Here is a 23,033-nt window from a genome sequence, read left to right on the forward strand (position 1 = left end):
AAGGGTGTTGTGGAAGGCCAAGTTGAAGTACTGCAAACATCAGCAGCTGATAGCAGAAGCAGTAGAGCAAGTTTAAGTCTTGCAGGCGAGAGCAATTACTGTAGTTACACTCCTCCTGGCCAAGTCACAAAAGCAGGATGATGTTCACAGAATTCAAACAGCATAGCATGCTTTTCTTCAAGGTGATACAACTACTTAATCATGACATGTTACCAGATGAAATATTAGGAAGATCTTCAAGTGAAGATTCCAAGATACTCCAATTCTGCTGGAGATGGCGAAGGCAAAATGCAACAGGGATCTCTGTGAGGTGGTTTTGATATATCATGAGGCAGAGAACTTTTTAGCTGCAGAGTTCTAAAAGCATCTGAAGCGATATATTAGCTTCATATAAGGCCTGCAGAGAAAGTGACCCATTTTCAGCTAGTTCACAAGAGGCAAAAATGCTGTACATCTCTGACTAGAGTTCCCAGGAGAACATCAATGCAGTCACTCCAGATCATACACAGGGCAAAGAGGAAACTCTGTAGATGCATCTGCATATGAGAAGCTAAACCATCAAAAGAAAAGTATCCACAAGCTTCTGGTAACTTAGCACCCTATATACAAAATCAAAGCAAATCTCAGCTAATTAAGACTTGTCATGTCACAAGGTTAAAAGCTACAGTATTTTTTTCATAATACCTCAGAACAGGCCCTGAACTTTGACAGCACCCTCTGTTAGAATGCTGCAGACAAGAGCAGCATCCATCTCTAGTAAATAGGAAGGAAGTGCCTTGCTAACTGTTTTCACAGTGCCAGAAGCAAGCTCCAGTAGCTCCTTGTTTGGAAAAGTGGCAAGAGATGTGCTCACAGGACCTCTCTGAAGAAAAGCTGACCTGTGACTCATTGGCTCATAGGGCACTCTGAAGGTTCTAAAAGAAGAGCCAGTCTCTATTTTAAAGCAGTGCCTTACAGTTGCATGCAAAGCAATAATGCTAGTCTCGTGGAATAAAATTCTTGCCTCTGCTTTTTATAGCCATCTGCTATTTCCTACAGATATGGTATTTATTCCCACCCTATTCCATTCCCCTTTCCCCAATTCCAACATACACACATCTTCTGTACTTGAGGAGACCAAGTTCTCAGAAGTCCAAGCTATCATCACAAATATGAACATCCATAGGAATGGCTTCCTAACCACGTATTCTCCTTAGACTTCCAGAACCACGCCAAAAAAATGCATCAGTGAATACTTTGCTACTCAGGTATGATGGGCCCTGTGATAACTTGCCTCTGCAGAGGTTTTCCAGCAGAAAGCGAGAAGAACATTTATGCTTGATACCAGTTTAAGCTATCATCTAACTGCATTTATTTATCCTGTTGAAACACTTCAATTGTACTGCAAATTAAGGCAAATGCCTTCCACTCACGCCAGCTTTAGGCACCTCCTGTGTACCACAATTCACAAAAGCATTGGTTTCTAGAACCCCAAATAATATATCAACAGTGGCATGGAAGAAAACCTTATTTTGCTAACTGGCTGAGCAAGTGCGATGCTCATTAAAAACATACAATATAACCTTAGGTGAATTATCAGTTTAACTATAATGTTATTCTAGGAACTGGCATTCTGAGCGATCTTAAAAAGATTTCTCAGACCACATACACAGTTCATCTTCCCCATTATTCCTTTCCACAGTAGCTTAAAAAAAAAATTTGTACACTCTAAACCAAGTATCAAAATGAGGGCATAGTATTTTGAATCCTGTCATGTAAGCTTCCAACCCCGCTTAATGTAAACTTCCACAGAGCCTCATATAATCCAAAGTTAATCACACCTGTGATTTGTTTTCCTTCTGTGCAAATTTTATGACACTTATCAATACGTACATGTCTTGACTTGCCAACTCCATAAACAACTATTCATTCAACCCACCAAAGCCAATCTATATGTAGCTAAATGAGCTGTGTTCACAAGCTCAACACAAATTCGTTCATCACATCAAAGCCAGAGATCTGCTTCTCACTCTTACCCAAGTCATGACTGCTTAATACTCAGGAAGTAATTAGGAAATTGCACTTTGACTAAAAGGGGAGGCTAAGAGAACAAAGACATTCAGACATTCAGTATTGTGCCATTAGATGATCCTGTAACTCAAGGTGCAGGAAAATAGTGTGCGAAGTTCCAGTCCCCTCGACACCCCAAAGGAGTGGATATTAGAAGTCTAAAAGGTTCAGAGAAGAGTAACAAGAAGGAATAAAGAACAGAAAAGGTTTCCATACGAGGAATGAAAGAGTAGGTCAGAATTCCTGAGCCTGGAAAAGAGACAACCAGAGTATATGACAGAGTTCTACAAAGACACGAGAGGTCTACAGGATGGTTAGGAGCAGACTGCCTATTTTCTTGTCCTTAAGAAGAACCACAGACCAAATTAAGCTAACAGGAGTCAATGCTTAAAAAACAAACAAACAAGAGAAGATGCAACTTTATGCAAAGCTTGGCAAGATGCTACACAGGCTTCCTAAGGATGATGCAGTTGTGAGAACTTCATGGGTTCAAGGGGAAACTAGCACAAATACTTGGAAGAAACCAGCCACATCTAGTTCAGGAAGTTCCCATTTTGAAAACAGAGCCTGGGAGAACTGCCCTATCTTCCATACCTGTTTCCCTCTAGATTTTAACCAGTACGGGTGTTCTCCTCAGGCAAAGCATTTCACTTTTTTTGATAGCTAGAATTAAGACAACAGACTACTGAATATAAACGTGTAGAATCCTGCCTGCCTGCCCAAGCCATTAGTATATATCCAGTTGTAATCAAAGTCACAACCAAGGGATTAAGTTTTTGAATTAGATTTAACTACTACCTCAATGCCCCTCTTTGAAATCTGTAACAACTGAAGAGTTATAAGAGAATAAAAACTAAGCAGGATTACTCACTTCCGAAATATCAAAATGTCATATGAAATAATAATAATAAAACTAATTGCAAAGTGACCAAGACATGCACGCAACAGATGCGACAAAACTGAAATCTATCTACACAATTCACTGCAGTCTGAAGAAGACTACAAAGGAGTCAGGATGACCTCCCCCAAAAATGATCTACTATGATTAACAAGGCAAACAAACATACCAAATCACATCTTAAAAAAAAAAGTTAATTGGGAGATCTTGCTATTTGGAATAAATATTTTTCTTCTGAAAAAGTTGTCTTGAAAAAAGTTGAAAAAGACTTTTTGAAAAAGTTTGAAAAAGGTTGCTGAAAGTTCTTTTAAGGAGAACAAGCTTTTAAGAGTGATTAAGCCTTGGTGATACAAAGCAGAATATACTGTTATCCATGGGAGGATAATAGAAATACAAATACCACACAAACTTATAATTTATTAACCAGGAGAAAACTGAGGCGTGTCAGATGAAATATTACACTGACTGATTTTATAGCAACTTTTCACACAAAAAATGGCTAACATATCTGTGATTAAAATCCCATTTCAACTATGAAAAAAACCAGTATTTTTCTCAGGGAAGACTAAACTGAGGTTTACACAGAAAGGTAACTGAAATATTTGGCTAATCCATCTCAAACTTCAGATATTCAACTCAGTGGCAGAGAAAACACCTTACTGGCCTCTGCCAAACAAAGATGAAGGCTGGTGCCATTTCTAGTCACTTACCCACTAAGAAAGTGATTCTACACTTTCCTTACATTTTGCTGAGCTAAATATCACAGTTCCAGACAAACATGCTCTTTCACACTAGCTAAAGAACAAGAAATAACCCCCCCCCGGTTAAAAAGCTGTGCCTCTCAGTCACTCAGGAACCAAACTCAAAAGAGAAAAAGAAAACCCTAACTGCTTTTAAAACACCTGTATTCCAGACGCACGGGAGAATTACAAGAAAAATACAACGGAAGGATATTAGATTAGCAAGATTGGCAAGTAAGCTGTGAAGGCATGAGCATCTGTGACAGTCTGCAAATACCAACTAACAAGACAGAAGAACAGTAGTACTTTACTGCTGGAAGAAAAGAAAATAGAAACACAGACTTATGAGAAGGTTCCCTAACTTGACTTATATACCTCAAATGTGACATTGCTATCCCTAAATTCTATCCTTCAAGTATTTTAAGGTGTCCTTGTCGAGATCCTTGACACACCAAGCACAAGAAAAACATCCAGTCTCTTCAGAGTAAGCCGGATGAATTGCCTAGATACTCTGCATGGCTACTCTGAGTACTCCTGATAAAGGGAGACAGCAAATACATCTACACAGCCCTTCGAATCTACTTCAAATAGCGCCCGATAGAAGCCACAAGCTTAGTCCAGCACTCAGACACCACTCAGCTTCAGACTTTCTGCTGACATCAGAATTTTTAGGGAACTCAAACAAATACATTTTAGGTCCAAAAGGAAAAGACGTGGGGAAGCAAGAATTAAGATCACAGGCCTTCTGGAGCCATACCTAGAGAGGTAAGCCTATTTTAGATTTAGAGCTATAACTTTTTCATTTAAACTTTCACATGCTGTCCAATAGGAAAAAAATATCTACTGCAAAATTTTCATCAGTACCCAGAAAAGACCTTCCCCCTTCGCAAACAAATCACAGAAAAAGTCTTGTAGAAACTCAGTATCATTGAACAATGCAGTAGCGCTATCTTTTCCTCCACAGAAAGGAAGCCTACCCCACCACAGACGTTCCCACCTGCAGTTGGAAGCATTTGACAGATTTTGCCTGTATCTTGAAGGTGAGCCTCTGATTGAGCAGACAGAACTGGCATCCCACAAGAAGCTTTAGGCATGAGGAACACAAGCCTCAAGTAAAAAGACAACTTCTCTCAACTGCCATCTCTTCCACAGATGCCCGAGCAGTGCAATGCTCTGTTCACACTTAATAGCTGTGGAAGGAAGATGTTTTTATAAACAAAGATGATATATACACAAAGTAAAATCCACCCTAAAATGGAGGCCTAGCAAAGCATCCTGCTATTGCCTGGCTTTGTTTCAATAGCTGATTAGAATTAGCCTGATGAGCACAGAAAAAGGAAGGAGCTAAGGCAACCAACAAATATCTATGTTCAGATGAAGCATTAGCCATCCTTTCTGCTGTCACACCTCCCCTCTGCTAGTTAAGTTAGCTAACACTATTTGTATTTTATTTTAGACCTTTAGGCAACCTGATTAAAAGCCAATCAGTTTTTGAATATTCTTTGATATGAGTGTTAACATATCTGTTCCAGTGAGGTTTTCTGGGAAGAAAATCAGGATGTAAAATAGAATCAGAAAGCTTTCTTACTTTACCTTAGAAGAAATCAAATGGTAGAAATGCCAACACGTTACCAAACAATAGTTCGGTATGCTGTACTACAATCACACCAAAAAAGTGACACCCTAATCATTTACTTGAGGGTAGTCATACAAGTGTCCAGTTTGCATTGTACCTGTCTCTCACTAATGGGTGAACATAGTGAAACCTCTCTGGATTTCATTTTTCTAACTGTTCTAGAGCAGAAAAGTGGGAAGGAAAATGAAATTAACCCTGTGTGGATTAACCTTGTAAAAAAGTGCCAGAGCCTTCAGTAATACCTTTCCCTTCCATCTTATTTAGAGAAAGGGCTGGGCGCTGATTTTAAATTGAGATTAGAAACGGATATTAAATCAGAAATTAAATAAAAAGAAAAGAGCAGGAACTACAGCAGATGTTTCTCTGCTAGTATTCAACTTAGTAGTATTACTTCAGTGGACAAGTGAGAAGCCTTTAGGCTGTAGAAAGCACCGTTTTAGAAGGAAGGTCACAGGAATAAGTTACAATAGACATATTTTACCTGGTCATCACAAAAAAAGGAAGCAATTTTAAGCTATTTGCATCTTAAGATATTTTCATGACTTCAGTTATTAAAATATAGTCCTCTCCCCCAGAGCTGAAACGAGCACTAGGAGTTTCCAAGAATCTGCTGAACTAATCCAATACCAAAGTACGGATTGAGATACTGATGAAATTAGAGAAAGGAGAAAAAGCCTTTTAGAAAAAGGCATGTCCAAATCCAGTACATTGCAGACAGTTGGGTACCATCTTAACATCATTTTATTAGATTTAAGCTGAAGCTTTCAGCCTTGCTACCAGCCTTGAACTGTTTCAGACAAACTTGATATTAACCAAGTATCCAAGTCCTACTCCTTTCCTAAAGCTCTGGAAGAAGTCCAAGATAAATTAAGTCCATTATATGTGCTCTTTGTTGTTGCATTAATGAAAATGCAGCTAGATTGTCTCTTTTGAAGTGCATATAACAATCATGAAGACTCATTAATGGTTACTGCGAGACTTGTTTTATGCTAATGTTTAGAATTCAAAGATGAACTATACTGTTCCTCCTCTCCCACCTAAGCTCCGTGTAGCACGAATATTAGCGTCCTCTGGGCACTTCAAGTCATGCATCATTATAATTTCAACGTGAAGTCAAGAGGGAATTAAACTAACTATGTAATAACATACTTTAATTGTTGCTCTAAACAAAGAGCACCTGCATGCATTCTCTTTTGTATTGGAAAAACACATACTAAGAAGGCAGGCAAATACAGAAAAAAATAAATATACCCCCAAGTTCTATATATGCAAAGTTTCAAGCAACAAAGTAATATTTTAATTGGAACCCTTTGAAATAATGTCAGTTGTTGGAAGCACTGCAATCTAGGCAGTGCGAGGGTGAAGGCAAACGCCCGCACTATCAATTCAAGCTAAGGAGCCTGGATGTCTTGCCCAAGACGACAAGCCAGCACAGAGATAAGGGCATTGTTTTTCCAAATCCTCTCCAACTCTCCCAGCAATCCTACTCAATTAAGTCTCAATAATTTTTGGGCTACTTGGGCAACATCAATCACATTTGAAAGAGGACATGAGAGGCAAAGGCTTACCTATTCTGCGCTCTCAGAAGCAGCTGACTGGCTAGATAACATTTAAGTCAGCTACAAGACATCACTTTTCTCCCACGGCATTCCCCCAAGCAGCAGAGAGATTGTCATAGGCCTCTTTACTGCAGAAGACACAAACCCCTAAGGTTTTATTGTTCCATGAGCTGCAGAATAGACTTAAGATAATTCAAACTTCATACTTGCACATAAGTCCAAAAAATAAGATGTCAACTTAGCCAGCAATGAGGATGTCATGAATCCAGAAAAAGGAAAAATGCCCCTATGCTGTCCTTCATTTAAGCCCCAAATTGAACACCAGCTTGGTTTTCATCTCTTTGCTTACTGAGGAGGCTGACAGAGAAACAAAGTGAAAGAAAAAGTCTTATTTCAGCTATACAAGTAGTTACTCACTTTCCCTTATGAGCTTCTCAGCTATATGAACCAGGACATAGCAGAGAATTAAAGGTATATCCACCACTCACTGTTCTCCATAAACTTACAGAAATAAGTTGCAGTGAAAAATAGGAGTTAGTACAAGTTCCTTCAAGTAGATCAACATAAGGAATTTGAAAAAAAAGAGGACTGAACAGCCACTCCATACACAAACGCACACCCTCCCCCCCTAGTTTCTTCAACTAAACTCTTGCATTTCCACATACATTTAACAAAGTTGATAAGCATGTTGCCGAAACAAGTGTTTGGTTCATACTCTGGCAGCAGGACCAAATTTTCTGAACAGTACGCTGTGGCTAGAGTAAGTCTTTGTCATGTATTTTTTGCACCCAGCACTGTGCTGTATTTCATCAGTAGCAAAAATTTAATGTTCACAACAGGCAATAAACAGAGCAGCACATCACAGTATATGAAGTATACAGTTTGAGGTACCTATCTGAATATAGGGCAACCAGCATGAGTCAGTCAGTCTCACAGTAAATAATTAAGGCAGCATCTATAAATGAACTTGATATCAAATTCTATGTTTCAGATTAAAGTAAACTAGAGGAGATTTGGCATAGCTTTATGTTATTATAAAACCAGACAAAAACAGCACGAATTGACATGCCTTTGGAAGAAAAAAGCTTTTTAACAGACATAGCAAAGCGTACCTTGAAGAAACTATCAAAGCTTGGCATTTGTACTGTAAATTTACTCTAAATAAGTGAATTAAGAGTGCTTTCTCTATTTTTTGTTCCCCCTGTTAATATTAGTCTGGAAATTATGGAAGGTATAGATTAGCTTAGCCAAGTCCTCAAGTTCGTTTCAACATTGACCCCTGGCTACTTTTCAAGTGTGCCAATGTTACTGTTTTTCTTATGAGTATCCATGGAGAACAGAATGAAGCCATGTAAAGACGACTCAAACAACTTTCCTAAAAACAATTTGGCTTTGCTAGTCCAAAGCTGGGTTCACAGTTCCTTTTTTTTTTTTTTTTTTTTTAATTATTTTAGTCATTGACTCTTTAGCTATCCAATCTTCTCCAGGCTCCTTGGCAAGCTGAAGCACAGACTACCAACTCTTTTGAAGCTCCAAACTAAGGGCCCAGGGACAAACAAGTTATCGCTGATAGCAAGCTGTCAAAAGTCAGATGATCTCTTCCTGCCAGTTCAAACTAATTTGATTTATCCTGCATTTGCTGTGATCTAGGAGTAGATGTGAACCATTAGAGCAGATCAGCTGATCTGCAATAGCTTGTTCTCCTAAGCCCTATGACAACTATGTTCTGACAGTCTAAGTCAGCAACACTAAGCGTTAGAGAAAAGAGATTTGAATTCTGGGTCTATTTTGAGAACTGCCACCAACTAAGTTTGAGCAATGAGTTTCAGTAAAAGATAAAAGGTAAAGTGACTACAAGCTGCAAACCACGCAACCCTGAAGTTCTCAAAGCTGAATGGCAAACACCAAAAAGCACTATAGGACCACAGAGTATTTGACAACTAACATATTAAATGTGCATACTAGTCCAAAACACTTAAGTTTCTCTGCCTCCTTCCTTTCTCGATCTTCTATTAGAAGAAAGCAGCAGTCTGTGTAGATCAAGAAAGGAAAAAAAATTCAGTTCCACAAAGCTCTCTTAACAATCACATACAACACTACTACACTTTGGGCCTATATATAAGCAATGGTTTAAATAACAATTTATAACCAACAGAGAAGGGTGCTGTCATAACAATGATGTGTACAAAAAACAGTCATCAGTAAGGGACTGCAGATGGCTATGCTTGCTCTTACAGTCCAAGTAAACGCTGTCTGACTTCTAGACTTTGTTGATTATATACAGCCACTCACAGTAAAAACTCTGTCTTGATATGAAAAAAAATCATATTATAACACTAAAAGCAGCTAGGACCATCAAGCACAACAATAAATCTTTCTGCGCATTGTGCAAGCTGAAGAAACGATCACCAAAATCTATTAAGCAGCAGCAAAGGTTATCAGACCAGAGCTATTGAAATTTTCTTCAACCAATAGGAAAGCTAGCAAACAGTAACCAGAATCACACACCTTTCAAAGCTTCTATTTCTGTTTCTATTGGATTAGATCAATAACTGAGCTATTTATGTATTTCTGAACTTGCTGCTGAAAGCATATGTTAGTTGAACCTTGAAAGTATTAAGTTCCCCCATTAGATATTAAGTTATCCAGCTGGAATCTTGAACTTTTTCTCTAACATTAAGAAAAATGTAGACCGCTTTAAGGTAGAACTTTCAGCTTTATAAACGGATTTATACATGTTTATCGATAAAAAGACTGAAAAAATCTCATTTGATATTTTAGGTAACAACTCATATGATGTTTCACTACAATTTGTATGTACAGATTTGTTTCAGAAGGAAGAAGGAAAGCTAGTTCTACTAAAAACTGATATTTTCTACCAATTGTATAAGTTTGCATCAATATTAATATTGCCTATTCACTGAAAATATGGAAATATAAAATTTATCCAATTCAAATACTAGATGCTTAAAGTTATTTCAGCAGGCATGTTCAGAGTCCGAGAAAGTCAAGAAGAAACTAAAGCACTAGAGGACTTTCTGGAGGTAGAAGAGATATTGCAAGAAAAATTTAAGTGCAATATTAAATCAAACGGTAATATACTGAACAAAATATACCAGAATACATTCTGCTGGGAAGAAAACATATAATCAGGACTTTAAAGCTTGAAGCAGGATGTAAACAGATTGTAGTTTATGTACTAATGCTCCAGTCTTATCTCCGATTTAAAAAAAAAAAAACTTCAGAGAATGAGCACCTGTGCATCTGTCCAAGGGGCATATAATTGGTTACTCAAGGACTATTAGGCTGTTTCTTAGCAACCTCTGCAAGCTCTAATCAAGTAAGACTAAGATTGTCATTTAGCCTTGAAATGCCATGCCCCTTCCATCTAATATAGCATTCTAACTACTATTAAGGAACAAACAGTAATTTTAGGCACAGATGAAACCCATGCTTACTGCCTCTCAGCTGAGCGATCCTCCTAATGCTTAGCTATCAGAGATGATCTTCATGAAAAATACACTTTTTAAACTTCATTTAGTCAGTGTCTTCAACAGTGATCAATGATTTACACTATTTATTTTCCTCCCTTCTGTGCAAAAGAAAGGAAAATTACAACGCTAAAAAGCTGACCTCAGGAATAAAGCTGACTAAATGTGCACAAGCTATAGCTCAGCTTCTAAAATACACCAGTGTTTCATAACAGTAAAACATCCGCTGAATGCAATCACAAGAAAAATGGCTCAATACCAAAAGCAACAGTAAAGACACTTCACGTAAACAGCAAGTGCTTATCTCACAACGCTAGACGGGATTTAAGTCTTGGGAGATGCTGAAATGCATCTGATGTTGAACACAGTGGATCTCCACTACCGAATGTCATTATGAGCAAAACTCTGGCCACCAGACCCATCTTCAAAAAAAAAGAAAGCCAAAATAAGTTTCCTTTCCAATTACTCAGATTAACTTTCAATTCTGGTCTACCCTCACTGCTGTTCCATAACATCAATGGACGTAAAAGAGTCTCTACTTAAGACTGCTAGAGAAGAAGTTTTATATACAGCATTTTTCCTCATGAAGCAAGCAAAGTCTACCGATGAAAGCAGGGTCAGCCACTCTGACACAAGACCACATACAAAACAGTCAACACGCAGCCTGGAGTCGCACATGCTCTTCTGGCACTCTCCCACCCCACATGACTCCCTGAGCACGCAGCAGGTAATGACAGCAGCTCTGAGAGGGTTCCACCACCCCACTGGGGGTGGAAGATCAGCAGGGGGGAGACCACAGCTGGTTTCAGTCACCCATACTGGTTCATTCCCCAACCTGGGGGGCTGGGGCGAGGGGCTCGTATTACATGTCAGTCTCCATCCTACTTGCAAGACAGTCCCAGCACAAAAGCTAAACATGCAGTTCAAAAGCCACCAACTGGATATGGCACACAGCACTGCCACTGGTCACTGCTGGCCAAAGACCAACCAAATTTAGATACCCACTAACCAGGAGCCAGAGCAGCTTTCTGGCAAGAGGCCCAACAAAGGCATATCAGAGCACTGAGGAGAAAGAGAATGGTAGGATTACTGCCAAGAAACAATAGCAATCATCTTTTGGATAAGTATTTGGCTAAGCACTAAGGAGCCAGAAGCAACGTCTGTATACCCTTATTCTTCCCTCCTTGAAGTAGCCTTTCCTCTCAAATCACCACTCATTCTTCCACATCAGAGAATTATTAGCAACTAGAAATGGAGTAGATCAATGGAAAGTAAACTGATGCGCTAGCAGGAAAGTGGCCCTCCCGTTTTATTCTCCTCAGTAGGCTAACTGAAAAGCTCTGAACTAAAGCAAGCAATGCAAATAGGACCCACACAGTGTTGACGCAAAACATTGGCTTTGCTTTCAGAAGAGAGGGGAGGGAAGCTTTTGGGCACACAGTAATCTGCAGCTTCTGCAGATGGCTTTGAGAATATGATGTGATCATAGTCACTTTATGAACATAAGAATGCAGCAGTTTCTAAAGTATGTTCATAACATGCATTTCAGAGTCCAAATCCACACAGAACACCACATACAGGGGAAACAAGTGAAGGAATCTGACTACACAAAAAGGGTAAGCTTCACTCCCATCACCTACACATGGAGAATCTGCAGTGTTGCTCAATAGAGGGAAACAGACAGCCATTATCCCACAGGGACGGTATTAAGAGAAAGTGATTAATTTAACAGGTAAAAAAAAAAAAATCATTTACCTTGCAGAACTCCTGCTCTAAGTACAATCCTCTTTATCCAAGAAAAAGATCTTGTGACAACGCAGTCATGACGAAAAAGTTAAGAGGTGTACTAACCTTCTTTTCAAGTGCTCTTTACATCCAAAAAATGCAGTTGTTTCACATCACATTGTTTCACAGAAACTTATTTTTTGCAGTTTTTGTGTTGAGGGACAGTGAATTCTAACAGTAACTCAAAGTGAGACGGACTTAGTGCAAGGAATACAAGCAGTAGTATGAAACCCAGAAAACAGCTTTTATAACATAAGGCTTTTCAATACCTAAATAGGATATATTTCATTCTGGTTTTGAGATCCTGTGAAGATCAAGGATATCTTAAAGTTTACACTACAAAAGGAACATGTCCCCAAGGAACTGGGCCAACAAGTCTGATACAAACACAACAGTTACAGTTTTAGCCCAATGAAGTTAAAGATAAACCTGATTGAGATTAAAGCTCCAAGTACTCATGCCTAGACCAGACCTTTTATATGCAGGCTATTTTCTTGAGAAAGCAGTACTCTGAATGTTTTCAAACAGCCCAAAGACAGTGCTACGGAGCCTCCATCATGTCAAGGTAAACGGAAACTTACCCTGTTTCTACCTCACCCTCTTCTCCAACTCACAGCCTCTCACACAAAGGTAAGCCTGACTATTTTAATACCTGTTCCGTTTCCAAAGATTTAATGCCTTTACCAGCTGTGCGGCTAAGAATATAGCACTTCACTGACAGGTTGCCTGGAATACCCTCTGGAATAAAGATGAGAAAGTTGACAAAACACGTATAACCATAACCCTCTCGGTGTCTGGGAGGGAAGGCTGTTTATCTGCAAGTTTGAGTTCAGTCTCATTATTTCTAATAAAAAAAGCAAGTCTTAATTTAAGGAAGCTTTCAAGGAGTATAAATAGAAGTGTTCTTTACTATCTGAGCATCTATATATGACATTCAAAAACCCACAGAACTGGATGGTATAAAAGCTTTAATAATTTGCAGAACATCGTCCTTTGAAGCACATTTATTTCAAAAAGACATAAGAAGTTCCAGATTCAGTGACATCAATGTATGAAAGATTAAGAGTGCAAAGAACATTTCTGCTTAAAATTAGAAGATAGTTTTTATACAGTTACATGAAACTTAAGTCTTTAGGCTTTCTATTCTGGGCAAGCTGCAAATAGTTGTTGGCACACACAGCATGCCAATAATAAATCCCTTTTTCAAAGAGTGGTTCTGAAGTGCTCACCACTAAGGCCTTGATTCTTTTTTAGAGGTGACACCTGCAGCTGCTATTGAAATCAACCAGAGTTGTCACTGTCCAGCATTGCTGAAGTCAGTCCCTAAAACATCACCCAATTATCCTAAGAAAAGGGGCAAAACAAAACCTGCAAGCTACTCTTTGCATCTGTGTAATCTGAAACTAAAGGGATATGTTCATACAATAAAACATCCCCCCAACATCAAACACTCATTTCTAACCAAAAAATGAGTTTGAAGGCAAATACAGTATGAAGCAGGTGAAAGCATATGATTCCTTGAACTGCTTCTCCAAAATTGAGGAAAGTCATGTTTTCTAATCCACAGTATGTCTGGCCCTAATCATAACAGACAGAGGAAGGCTTTATTGCACAATCACTGCAGGTGTTTTGTTAAAATAAGAAACAATTTGCTGGGACAGTTACCACATCAGTCCTAGCCTCTACTGACAAGTTAATCTGGCAGAGTCAGTAAACAAGAAACAAGTTCCTGGGGGCAGGAGGTGTTAAGTATTAAAAAGGAAGCATTGCACTATCAGTGCAGACTTCCCTTTGGGGAAAAAGAAAGGGTTTGGCTACTGGCAAACCAGATATTAAACACTTTTGTAGTTAATCAATATAAAGCTATCAACTATATTATTTCTCCAGACTGACTTCCCTTTCCAATGAGGGGTTATAATGCACTTATATTACACATCACTATATCAGATGAATTTTACACTTTGGCATGAGCTGATGCTCTTACTTAATTCTCTGCTTTCAGGTCTTGCTTTGGATTGTGTGTTTGCAAGCACTTTTACAGGAGTTTCAATCGAGCAAAGAAACAGTGAGCTTCACATCTGACTCGTTATCGCTTAAAAGATGCTTCACTTGTGAAATGCTGGTCTTTTGAAAAAGAAAGATATACACAACATTTATTGGATATAGCTGTGGACAAGTACTGCTTTGAGTGCTATGTGGTCTAACTTGCCTGGTAGCTGAAGGCTAACCGTCACAATGAGTCATCATTCAAAGTGACAGATGGCATATTGACTCCATCAGGTAGCATGGAAGAATCTATTCCATGATGTTTTCATTATAAAGCACCAAAATCCTGATCAGAGAGTAGTAATGTTTTTGTGTCAAGACAGAAGGGAGACCAACTGTGGATCTTTCAGCCAAACAGAAGACGACATTTTCCACAGTCAAACTCTGTAGCTCCCTAAAGAGACCAACGATCCCAGATAACATTCTTCCAAGGCTAAACACCTTCCAAGGTCTAACTTTGCCGTGGTAATACATACAGTTCTTGCAATTAGAAGGAGCCAAGTTAGATGGAGAGGATTATATTGAAGTAGGCAACACAAACCTTAAAATCCTGAATAAAAAAACCCCACCTATTACCTAATAAAAGCTACACGGTCAAGTATTCCTGCCTGGACTTTGTTGGGGGGAGGGGAGAGTATTTGCTTTCTGAGCAATTCAATGTTTACTGCTGCAGCCAAGTTATCCTTTCAACAGCTTTACGCATTCGATGGTTCATAATCTGGTTTATGGTTTAGCTCAGGATTGAACATTTCCAGGCATTTGGATGAGACGCACATGTGGACGGCATACAAACGAAATCCACACAGAGCCTGGATATTAAATTCGTATCTTTTCACCCATTTTTAACTACCTGAAAGTTGACAGCACTCCAGAAGTTTAGAGATATGTGCTATACTCACACTCTAAAAAGGAAAAACTTGAGACCGGTGCTTACAAAAACAATACATGCATTACAGTCTAGTGGGGAAGGGATCCTTCACTGCAACAACTTGTGAGGACTGCCTGCACCCCTAGTATTCTTCTTAGGTAGGGACACAGAGTCCTAAATAAGCACCTGGTGAGCAGCAAGGAGAAAGTTCAGTGAAATCACCGGAGCTCAACTACTTAACTCCAAAGCCCAGCACCCTCAACTTCATCTGCAGAGTTCAGCGTATACTGCCCTAATACACTCCACCGATTGTCTGTCACACTAGAATCTCAAAAACAAAGGGGAGATGGCTGAGGGGAGATAATTATGCATACTGTAATACATGATTTCAACACCCACAACTAGTCAGAACAATTTCTTTATGTGAATAATTAACTGAAGTAATGGATGCCATACTAATATTTATAGTGCAGGAAAAGCTGCAAATTCCCTCAGGGAAAGAACAAGGTGTAAGGGGGGGGGGGCGGGGGGGAAACACACACACACGATAACTCCATTTCACACCATCTAGGAAAGAAGTATGAGAAATGGTTCCACATAATACATGTAGCAGAATATGTTTATGTCTTCAGAAGCAGCCTTCAAAGCAATCACTTTTTCACTAAACCAGAATCTACAACACTGCTAATAGCCTAACTGTTATTGATAAATGCTTCTGTGTGAAGTATTCCTAACTTGGTCAGGAGTAGGCACTTGTAAAAAGCTCAGGGGTTAGAAAAAATGCTTAAGACTTATAAACCTAAATTGTACGAATGATTAGAATCCATCTTTCAAAGACACTGCCATTCTTCTGTCTACTTTTTTGTTTTGAAGTTACACAAATTCTAATTGCAAAATGCGTTTGTTAACAATCTCTTAAACTAGTGCTAGGCTTTGCAATCTTTACAGCAGGAGGCAAAGGAAAAATGTGAGGTAGGTGGGTGAAGAAGACAGCTGTATTGTTCTAGCTGTTCCTCAACTTCTCCCGCTGCCAGATTTCTGTGGATGATGTATCCCAAGGTAGCAATTTTAAGAACTTTTTGGCAATATCCCAACCTCCTCTTGCAAACTGGAGATCAGACTAATGATATTAAAAAAAACAGGAAGTAGGAATAAGCTGCATAACTGATACTCCATGTTAAACTATACAAGTCACTGAAGTCAGGTACTGTAGCTTTACAGAACAGATGCTTGTCTTACTTTCAGACTATCTACCATGTACAATTAAACAGACAACTGAGTACGTAACCTACAGTGCTTTCAGTAATTGCTTTAAAGCATTATAAAAAAAACAAGACAAATAAACACCTTTTGATATAACAGTTACTTGTATTACAGCTATTGTTAGCTTAGGAGACTGCAATAACAAAAAACAAAGAAAACCTTGAGCAGCTAATATATTACAATAAGTTAGTATCCTTAAGTTAAGGAGTCAATGTTCAGATAAGGCTCAGGAAGAAGTCCATGCAAGCCAATGGCAGCTTTCATTAAGGTAGGATTTTTAGCATTGAGAAATTCAAATCTAAAACTACTACAGCTCTTTGCTCACTGTCAGCATCAAGGCAAATTTGTTTCATGAGTAAAGAGCACATTTTATGACTCTGTTTAGTTTTGTCTCTTCCAGTATATTCAATAAGCAATGTTAATCTCATTACTGTTTCATGGGGCCGGGGTGGGGGGCGGGGGCCTTATGAAAAGACTATGTCCGTATTCTTGCTTCTTCCTTACAAATTTGGGTAAAGTGATCTATTTGAGAATAACTCTAAAATTGTCTCAAGAAGTTGAAAGTTGACCCTGACACACAATCCACAAAAAAGCTATGTTAAATTCGCACTACAGTTAAGCCTCTGCTTGCAGAGTTTATATGTCTTATATGCAGTTGTGACAGTGATGCTGTGTTGCCCATCAATACACTGAATATCCAGAGTTCAAGATGAAACTATAACATAAGAGGGACTTCTTTCCATAAGTTCATCTGCAGACTGCAACGCATGGACTGTTTTTAAAGTCATAGTACAACTACACTACAATTTATTTTTAGAATCAATGGTGGGCAGGGATAGCATTCAGTAAGCCTTCCAAAAAATCAGCCAGCCACCCACTAAACTGCAGTCGCACTGTTTAAATAAATTACAGGTTGCTTTGCAACAGCTGCAAAAAACAGTGAAAAGAGACACTCAAAAACTTCAACTATCCTTTAAAACACTGGGGGGCAATGATACAAGGAGCAGCAGCAGACATGGCATTGTATGCTAGAGACGCTCTGGTAATTTACCGGCAAAAGGTAGGTCAAGCAGGCCTTTCTTAGGACTTGATGAGCATAGAACAATATCCGGCAGCTGCAAGGTAGGAATGTGCTTATTCCAACAGAGAAAACCAAAAGGCGGCTGGGCTTAGGAACCTCTATTGCAGAGATTATCAAAGTCTCCTCTTGTTTCAAGTAACAATACTAGAAACTGGCAAAATAAGAGTGTGATTTAAGTTACCTCTACTTCCTCATGTAGATAAGGTATAAAGTTTGAGATGCTAATGTTACAGAACTCTCTTGCTTAAAAAGAGAAGTTTATGATTTCACCAAGCCTGTATTACACAGTCAACAAAGGGGAAAAAGAACCTTAATTTTCCCTTTGATCTTTTAACTTAAGAGCAGAGTTCTAAATACCATGTTTTTACAGTATTGACTATACCTGTTAACAGGAACCTTTGCAAGTTGAACAGGCCACTGGACAAACAAAGGCAATCAAATATGTTCCAGCTTGGCAGCCAGAACGTAAGCAGCTCTGCGCACAGAAATTTATCTTTTGTACAAGTTTATTAACCGTCTAACTCTAACAAAACTACCTTCAAATTATAGGTCAGTTCTTAATTGGAGCTGCATGAGCATCAGGATGGAGGGTCTCCAGCAGCACAGGAAGTTTGTTTTATGGGAGGGGTTTCCTTTAAGCGTGAAATACAAACGGGCACTTTTGTTCCTTAACCATCCCTAGCAGCAGCTTTCAAAATAACAAAGATCCTGCAAGCTATGGATTTTGCGATGTAGGCGAGGGCTCATTTGTTCCTCACGAGGTGCCAAAGGCGATTCGCCGGCAGCAGGGAGCTCCGGCACTCGGCTCCCTCCTTAACTAGGGCATTGCACCATCCTCATTCCTCAGCACCTCCCAACTTGCCAGTTTCCACCCCCTGGCCCACTTGGAAGGGCTGATAGCAACAGCTGCTAAACCGCCTGCAGGATCCTACCTGCCTGCGGCGGGGCAAGAAACCCGGCCTCCCCTCCTCACCCCAGGAGGGCCTCCCGTCTCCACATGGCACCCCCACAGTAGCAAGAAACATCCCCGTCCTCCAAGGAAGGCTTGTCAACCTTTGTCCGCACCCGCTGCGGATCCACCCGCTCGCGTAGAGAGCCCACAGGGAGGCGGGGGCTGAGCTTATGGCTGCCGGGTTACCGAAAACCCCCAAAACCCTGGAGGAGAGGGAAGGGGAGAGGGCGGCTGAGGCAGGATGAGTATGCCGGACACACACACGGGCAAACAGCTCCTGCCATTCTCCCTCTCCCCCCGCCCAGTGCGCAGCCCTAGATCGGGTTTCTGCCAGGATCAGAGCAGGGCTCTGGACACTTTCTTCCTCCCCTCCTTATATGTGCGCGTTTGGGGGCAGGGAGGCGGGGGGGGGGGAGGAGGGAGGCTTCCAGCCTCCCTGTAAGGAGTCGAAGGAGGGAGAAAGCCTCTCCCAGCCTTACACAGGTGTAGGCGCTCGGTCGGGGATTGGGGTGGGGGAGGGAAGGGGGAGGAGGCCCCCACCTGGAGGCTGGCACAGTCCCCGCCCGAGCCCACACGCCTGGCGGCGGCGGCGGCGCTTCCCGCCCCTCCCACCCCCGCTCCAACGGCCGCTGCGAGCGGGCGGGCGGGCGCGCGCCGCGCCGGGCGGCCCCTCCCGCGCCCCGGGAGGCGAGCGGCAGCTCGCGCCTTTCGCGAGCCGCGGCACGCGCCCCGCGCCCCACCTGCGGCGCGCGCGCCGCCCGCCCGCCCGGCGGCGCCCCCTGCCGGGGGCAGCCCCGCGCCGCAGCCCCCGCCGAGCCGCGGCCCCCGGCGGCACCACGTCTCCGGCCCCCGTTTCCTTGGCGGTTGCCTTTTTTTTTAAATTATTATTTTTTATTTTTATTTATTTTTTCTGCACAGCCTCCTCCTTGCCCACACCTGGGGCGAACCTGTCACGCAATCTCTTCCCCAGCTGCACAATCTCATCCCTCCGCTGCTCCCGACACACCCCAAAAAGCCCCTTTTCCAGCGCGATTAAAGCCTCCACCCCGCCGAGCGGCACGGCTCTGCCTCCGCACCGCCTGGCTGCTCTCCAGACCCCGCAAGCACCCGGCGCCCGCAGGCTGCAACCTGTTGCACGGCTACCTCGGCCCTCCGCGCCCCGTCGGCAAGACGCGGCTCCGCGGCGGCGCCGCTTCTCCTCTCCCCCCGCCCCGGGCAGCGGCCCCGCAGGACGGGGCGGGCAGCGCTCGGCTCCCGGGCGGCCGCGCCGCGGAGCCCCGCGCCCCGGGCACGGCAGCGGGAGCTCCGCTTGCTTTCTATCCAGGGGAAAAAGGGGGGGGGGGAGGGAAGAGGGGAAGCACTGCAAAACTAACAACCCCCCCCCCCAACAACAACAAAAATTCGACCTACCGGCCATGCAAACTGGAACGGTATAACAATCCTGCCCGTCTCGGGGTTTTTGCCTTGATGGGAATATTTGTTGCTGTTCAAATAAAAAATATTTCCACCAAGAACGGGGGTAGATCCGAATCCGTAGTTGCAGGGTCCAACCGGAGTGATCTTGGCCTGATATTCCTTTAGGCAGACTTTCACGTAAGTATCGCACTCGTCCCGGGTACAGTCCAGGTTCTGGGGGCTTTTCATGCCATCACAACATTCCCCATTGAACAATTCTCCGTTTACATTCCTCACCGAGTTAAGCTGCAGCTCGAAATAGCCCGTGGATTGGGACACCTAAAAATAAAAATCAAAGGGGGAGACAAGCCTCATTACTACAGCGTGTCGGGAAAGCGCACGGCGGCTCGCAAGCCCTCAGCCACGGCAGCGTTACGGCAGGGCGGCTCGCCGCGAGCAGGGCGCGTTGTGCCCTCGCAACTTTTTACCCGCTACGAACCTAATTGCGCCAGTTGCACGAAGGTGAGTGGTAAAAACAAAATGAAATAAAATAAAAATAATAATTAAAAAAAAAAAACGCGTCGTAGGGGAGGAGGGGGGGGAATTTTTGGGGAGAGGGAAGGAAGAGGAGGGTGGAATATAAGCTGCCCGTAAGGGCTCTGCTGGAAGCAGGCGACAGCCCCCCGAGTCCGAGAGCAGCAGCAGCCCCGCTCCGCGCCGCTCCGCCCGCCCCTACCTGCGCGCAGGAGGCCAGCAGCAGCAGCGCCAGGCTGAGCGCGGCGGCGCGGGGGGCCCGGGGCCGCCGCCCGGCGCCCCGCATGCCTGCTGCTCCGCGCGGCCGCCTCACAGGAGCCCGCCGAGCCCACCGGCCACGGACCGGCGGCCGCTCGCGGCATGGGCGGCGGGGGAGCCGCCCGCAGCGCGCCGGGGGGCGCAGGGCATGGGCTGCCGGCGGGGCCGCCCGGAGCGGAGCGCTGCGCAGCGCTGCCCTGCCCTACCGCCGGCTCCGCTCGCCCTCTGTGCGCCGCCGGCTACCGCGGACACCCAACAAGTAGGTGCCGGAGTGACAGCTTCATTACCCATTCGTCACCGCCGCCGCCGCCTTCATATTAATGAGGGGGACGGCCCGGCCCCGCGGCCGGCGGGTGGGGCCACCCGCCGCTCCCGCTCCGGCTCTTAAAGGGCGGCGGCGGCGGCGGCACCGTCCCGTCTTGTCCCGCCCTCCCCATCCCACCCCGCCGGGGCCGCTGTGAGCGGGGTGGGGAGGGGGGCGCAGCGCCCCCCCGCCGCGGGGGTGCGCGCAGCGCCGCCCCCCCCCCCGCCCCGGGCGCTGTGCGGGAGCACGTGGGGTGGGAGCGCCCGCAGCCGCGGAGGAGCGCGCGGGCGGGGAGCACGCGGCCGCGGAGGAGCACGTGGGGTGGGAGCACCTGCGGCTGTGCGGTGGCGCAGGGGGAGTGTGCACCCACGGCCGTGGAGGAGTATGTAGGGTGGGAGCACCCGCGGTTGTGCAGCAGTGCAGGGGGAGTGTGCACCCACGGCCGTGGAGGACCACGTAAGGTGGGAACACCCACAGTTGTGCAGCAGTGCAGTGGGAGTGTGCACCCACGGCCGTGGAGGACCACGTAAGGTGGGAACACCCACAGTTGTGCAGCAGTGCAGTGGGAGTGTGCACCCACGGCCGTGGAGGAGTATGTAGGGTGGGAGCACCTGCAGTTGTGCAGCAGCGCAGGGGGAGTGTGCACCCACGGCCGTGGAGGACCATGTAAGGTGGGAGCACCCGCAGCGGTGCAGGGGGAGTGTGCACCCATGGCTGTGGAGGACCATGTGGTGGGGGAGCACCTGCAGCTGTGGAGGAGCATGCAGGGTGTGTGCACTCGCAGCAGTGGAGGAGTGCATGGATTAGGAGCACCTGCTCCATGTAGATGTGCGCTCACAGATATGTAGGTGCACAGATGGTGCAGGTACCCACAGCCATGCAGGAGGACACAGCATGGAGGCACCCACAGCCATTCAGGAGTGTGCACAGTGCATACATACACAGGTGTGGAGGAGCACATGGGCTAGAAGCACCCACAGCCATGTGGGAGCACACAGGGTGCATGCATGCACAGCAGTGGACAAGTGCATGGCATGGGAGCACCCACAGCCATGTATGATGCATGAATCCACAGCAGGGGAGGAGCATATGAGGTGGGAGAACCCACAGCCATATAGGTATGCACCCACAGCTGTGCAGGAGTGCATGGGATGGGGGCACCCACAGCTCTGGAGGAGTCCCTGCAGTACGTGGACCCACAGCTGTGGAGGAGAGCGTGGGGTGGGTGCACCCACTGCTGTGGAAGAGTGCACGGGGTGCGTGCACCCACAGTCATGCAGCAGCCCACAGGGTGGGTGCACCCGCAGCCACGGAGCAGTATATGCAGGATTGCTTGTAGAGTGTTCTCAGTTACATATGCAATACGCAGAGCAGATGGCCAAGTGGTAGGATCATGTCCTCCTCCAGTGGTGTTTCAAGCAACTATGAGAGTAACAGAGCGGAGATTTTTCCTTTAGTTTAAGCACCCTGTGATTTTGATCCTTGCTGACAACTATGAAAGCTATACATCCAGAGAACTGCATGCTATGGATACGCTATCAAAGCCCAGATCAGCATTTAGGACCCAAGTTTTTCTTCTCTTTCTCTCCCTCCCCCTTGCTTTAACTCCTTAGTACCGCTCATCCAGCAGAGTAGACAATTGGAGAACAAACAGCTCGGAAATCAAAGGGCTGTCATGTTCTCTTGCGCCGAAAACCTTTCAGCGAGCCTCCCCCTTGCCTTTCAGCGCCCGGCTGCCTCCCGTCCCTCCAGCAGCCAGCCGGCACGCTGCTCCTCTGCTATTCATGGCCAGCGTGCAGCTGCAGCTACTCTCCTAGGCTGACACAGCAGCAGCTGCTATATATGTGCCAGCTGGCTAGCCGCGCTCCGAAATCCTCTTGTCCGCCCTGCTCCCCTTGCTTTCCTGCTTCCCCACCTACAGACCTGCTTCTCCCTTTCCACCCACGTTTCCCACTTGCCGCAATCTGCTCCGGTTTCCTATCTCCCGACTGTCCCGAGCCTACCCCTTCGGCGTCCTTATTCACCTCGCTTGCTCTTCAGGAAGCATCCTTTACTTTCCCTGTTATCCCTCCTCATCTCAAACAGGAGCTCTCTGAAGTGGAGCAGTGAATATTGCTTTTAATCGTGTCCTCCCTTTGAAACGGTGTCCTCCCAACATAACTGCATTCAAGCAT

The 23,033-nt window shown here is 44.1% G+C and overlaps 1 protein-coding gene across 1 annotated transcript in view; it reads right to left on the bottom strand.

The window, feature by feature from the left end:
* Positions 1–20,592, bottom strand: part of JAG2 (jagged canonical Notch ligand 2) — a 72,497-nt gene extending 51,905 nt beyond the window's left edge. The window contains exons 1-2 of the mRNA XM_068947300.1: positions 20,500–20,592; positions 19,779–20,102 (exon numbers count right to left, since the gene is read on the bottom strand). Coding sequence (XP_068803401.1) covers positions 19,779–20,102; positions 20,500–20,583 — 408 coding nt within the window. The 5' untranslated portion in view covers positions 20,584–20,592. The remainder of the gene's footprint in view (positions 1–19,778; positions 20,103–20,499) is intronic.
* Positions 20,593–23,033: the final 2,441 nt, after the last annotated feature.

Source organism: Struthio camelus, chromosome 5 (assembly GCF_040807025.1).
Source record: "Struthio camelus isolate bStrCam1 chromosome 5, bStrCam1.hap1, whole genome shotgun sequence".
In the NCBI taxonomy this organism is placed as follows: Eukaryota; Metazoa; Chordata; class Aves; order Struthioniformes; family Struthionidae; genus Struthio; species Struthio camelus.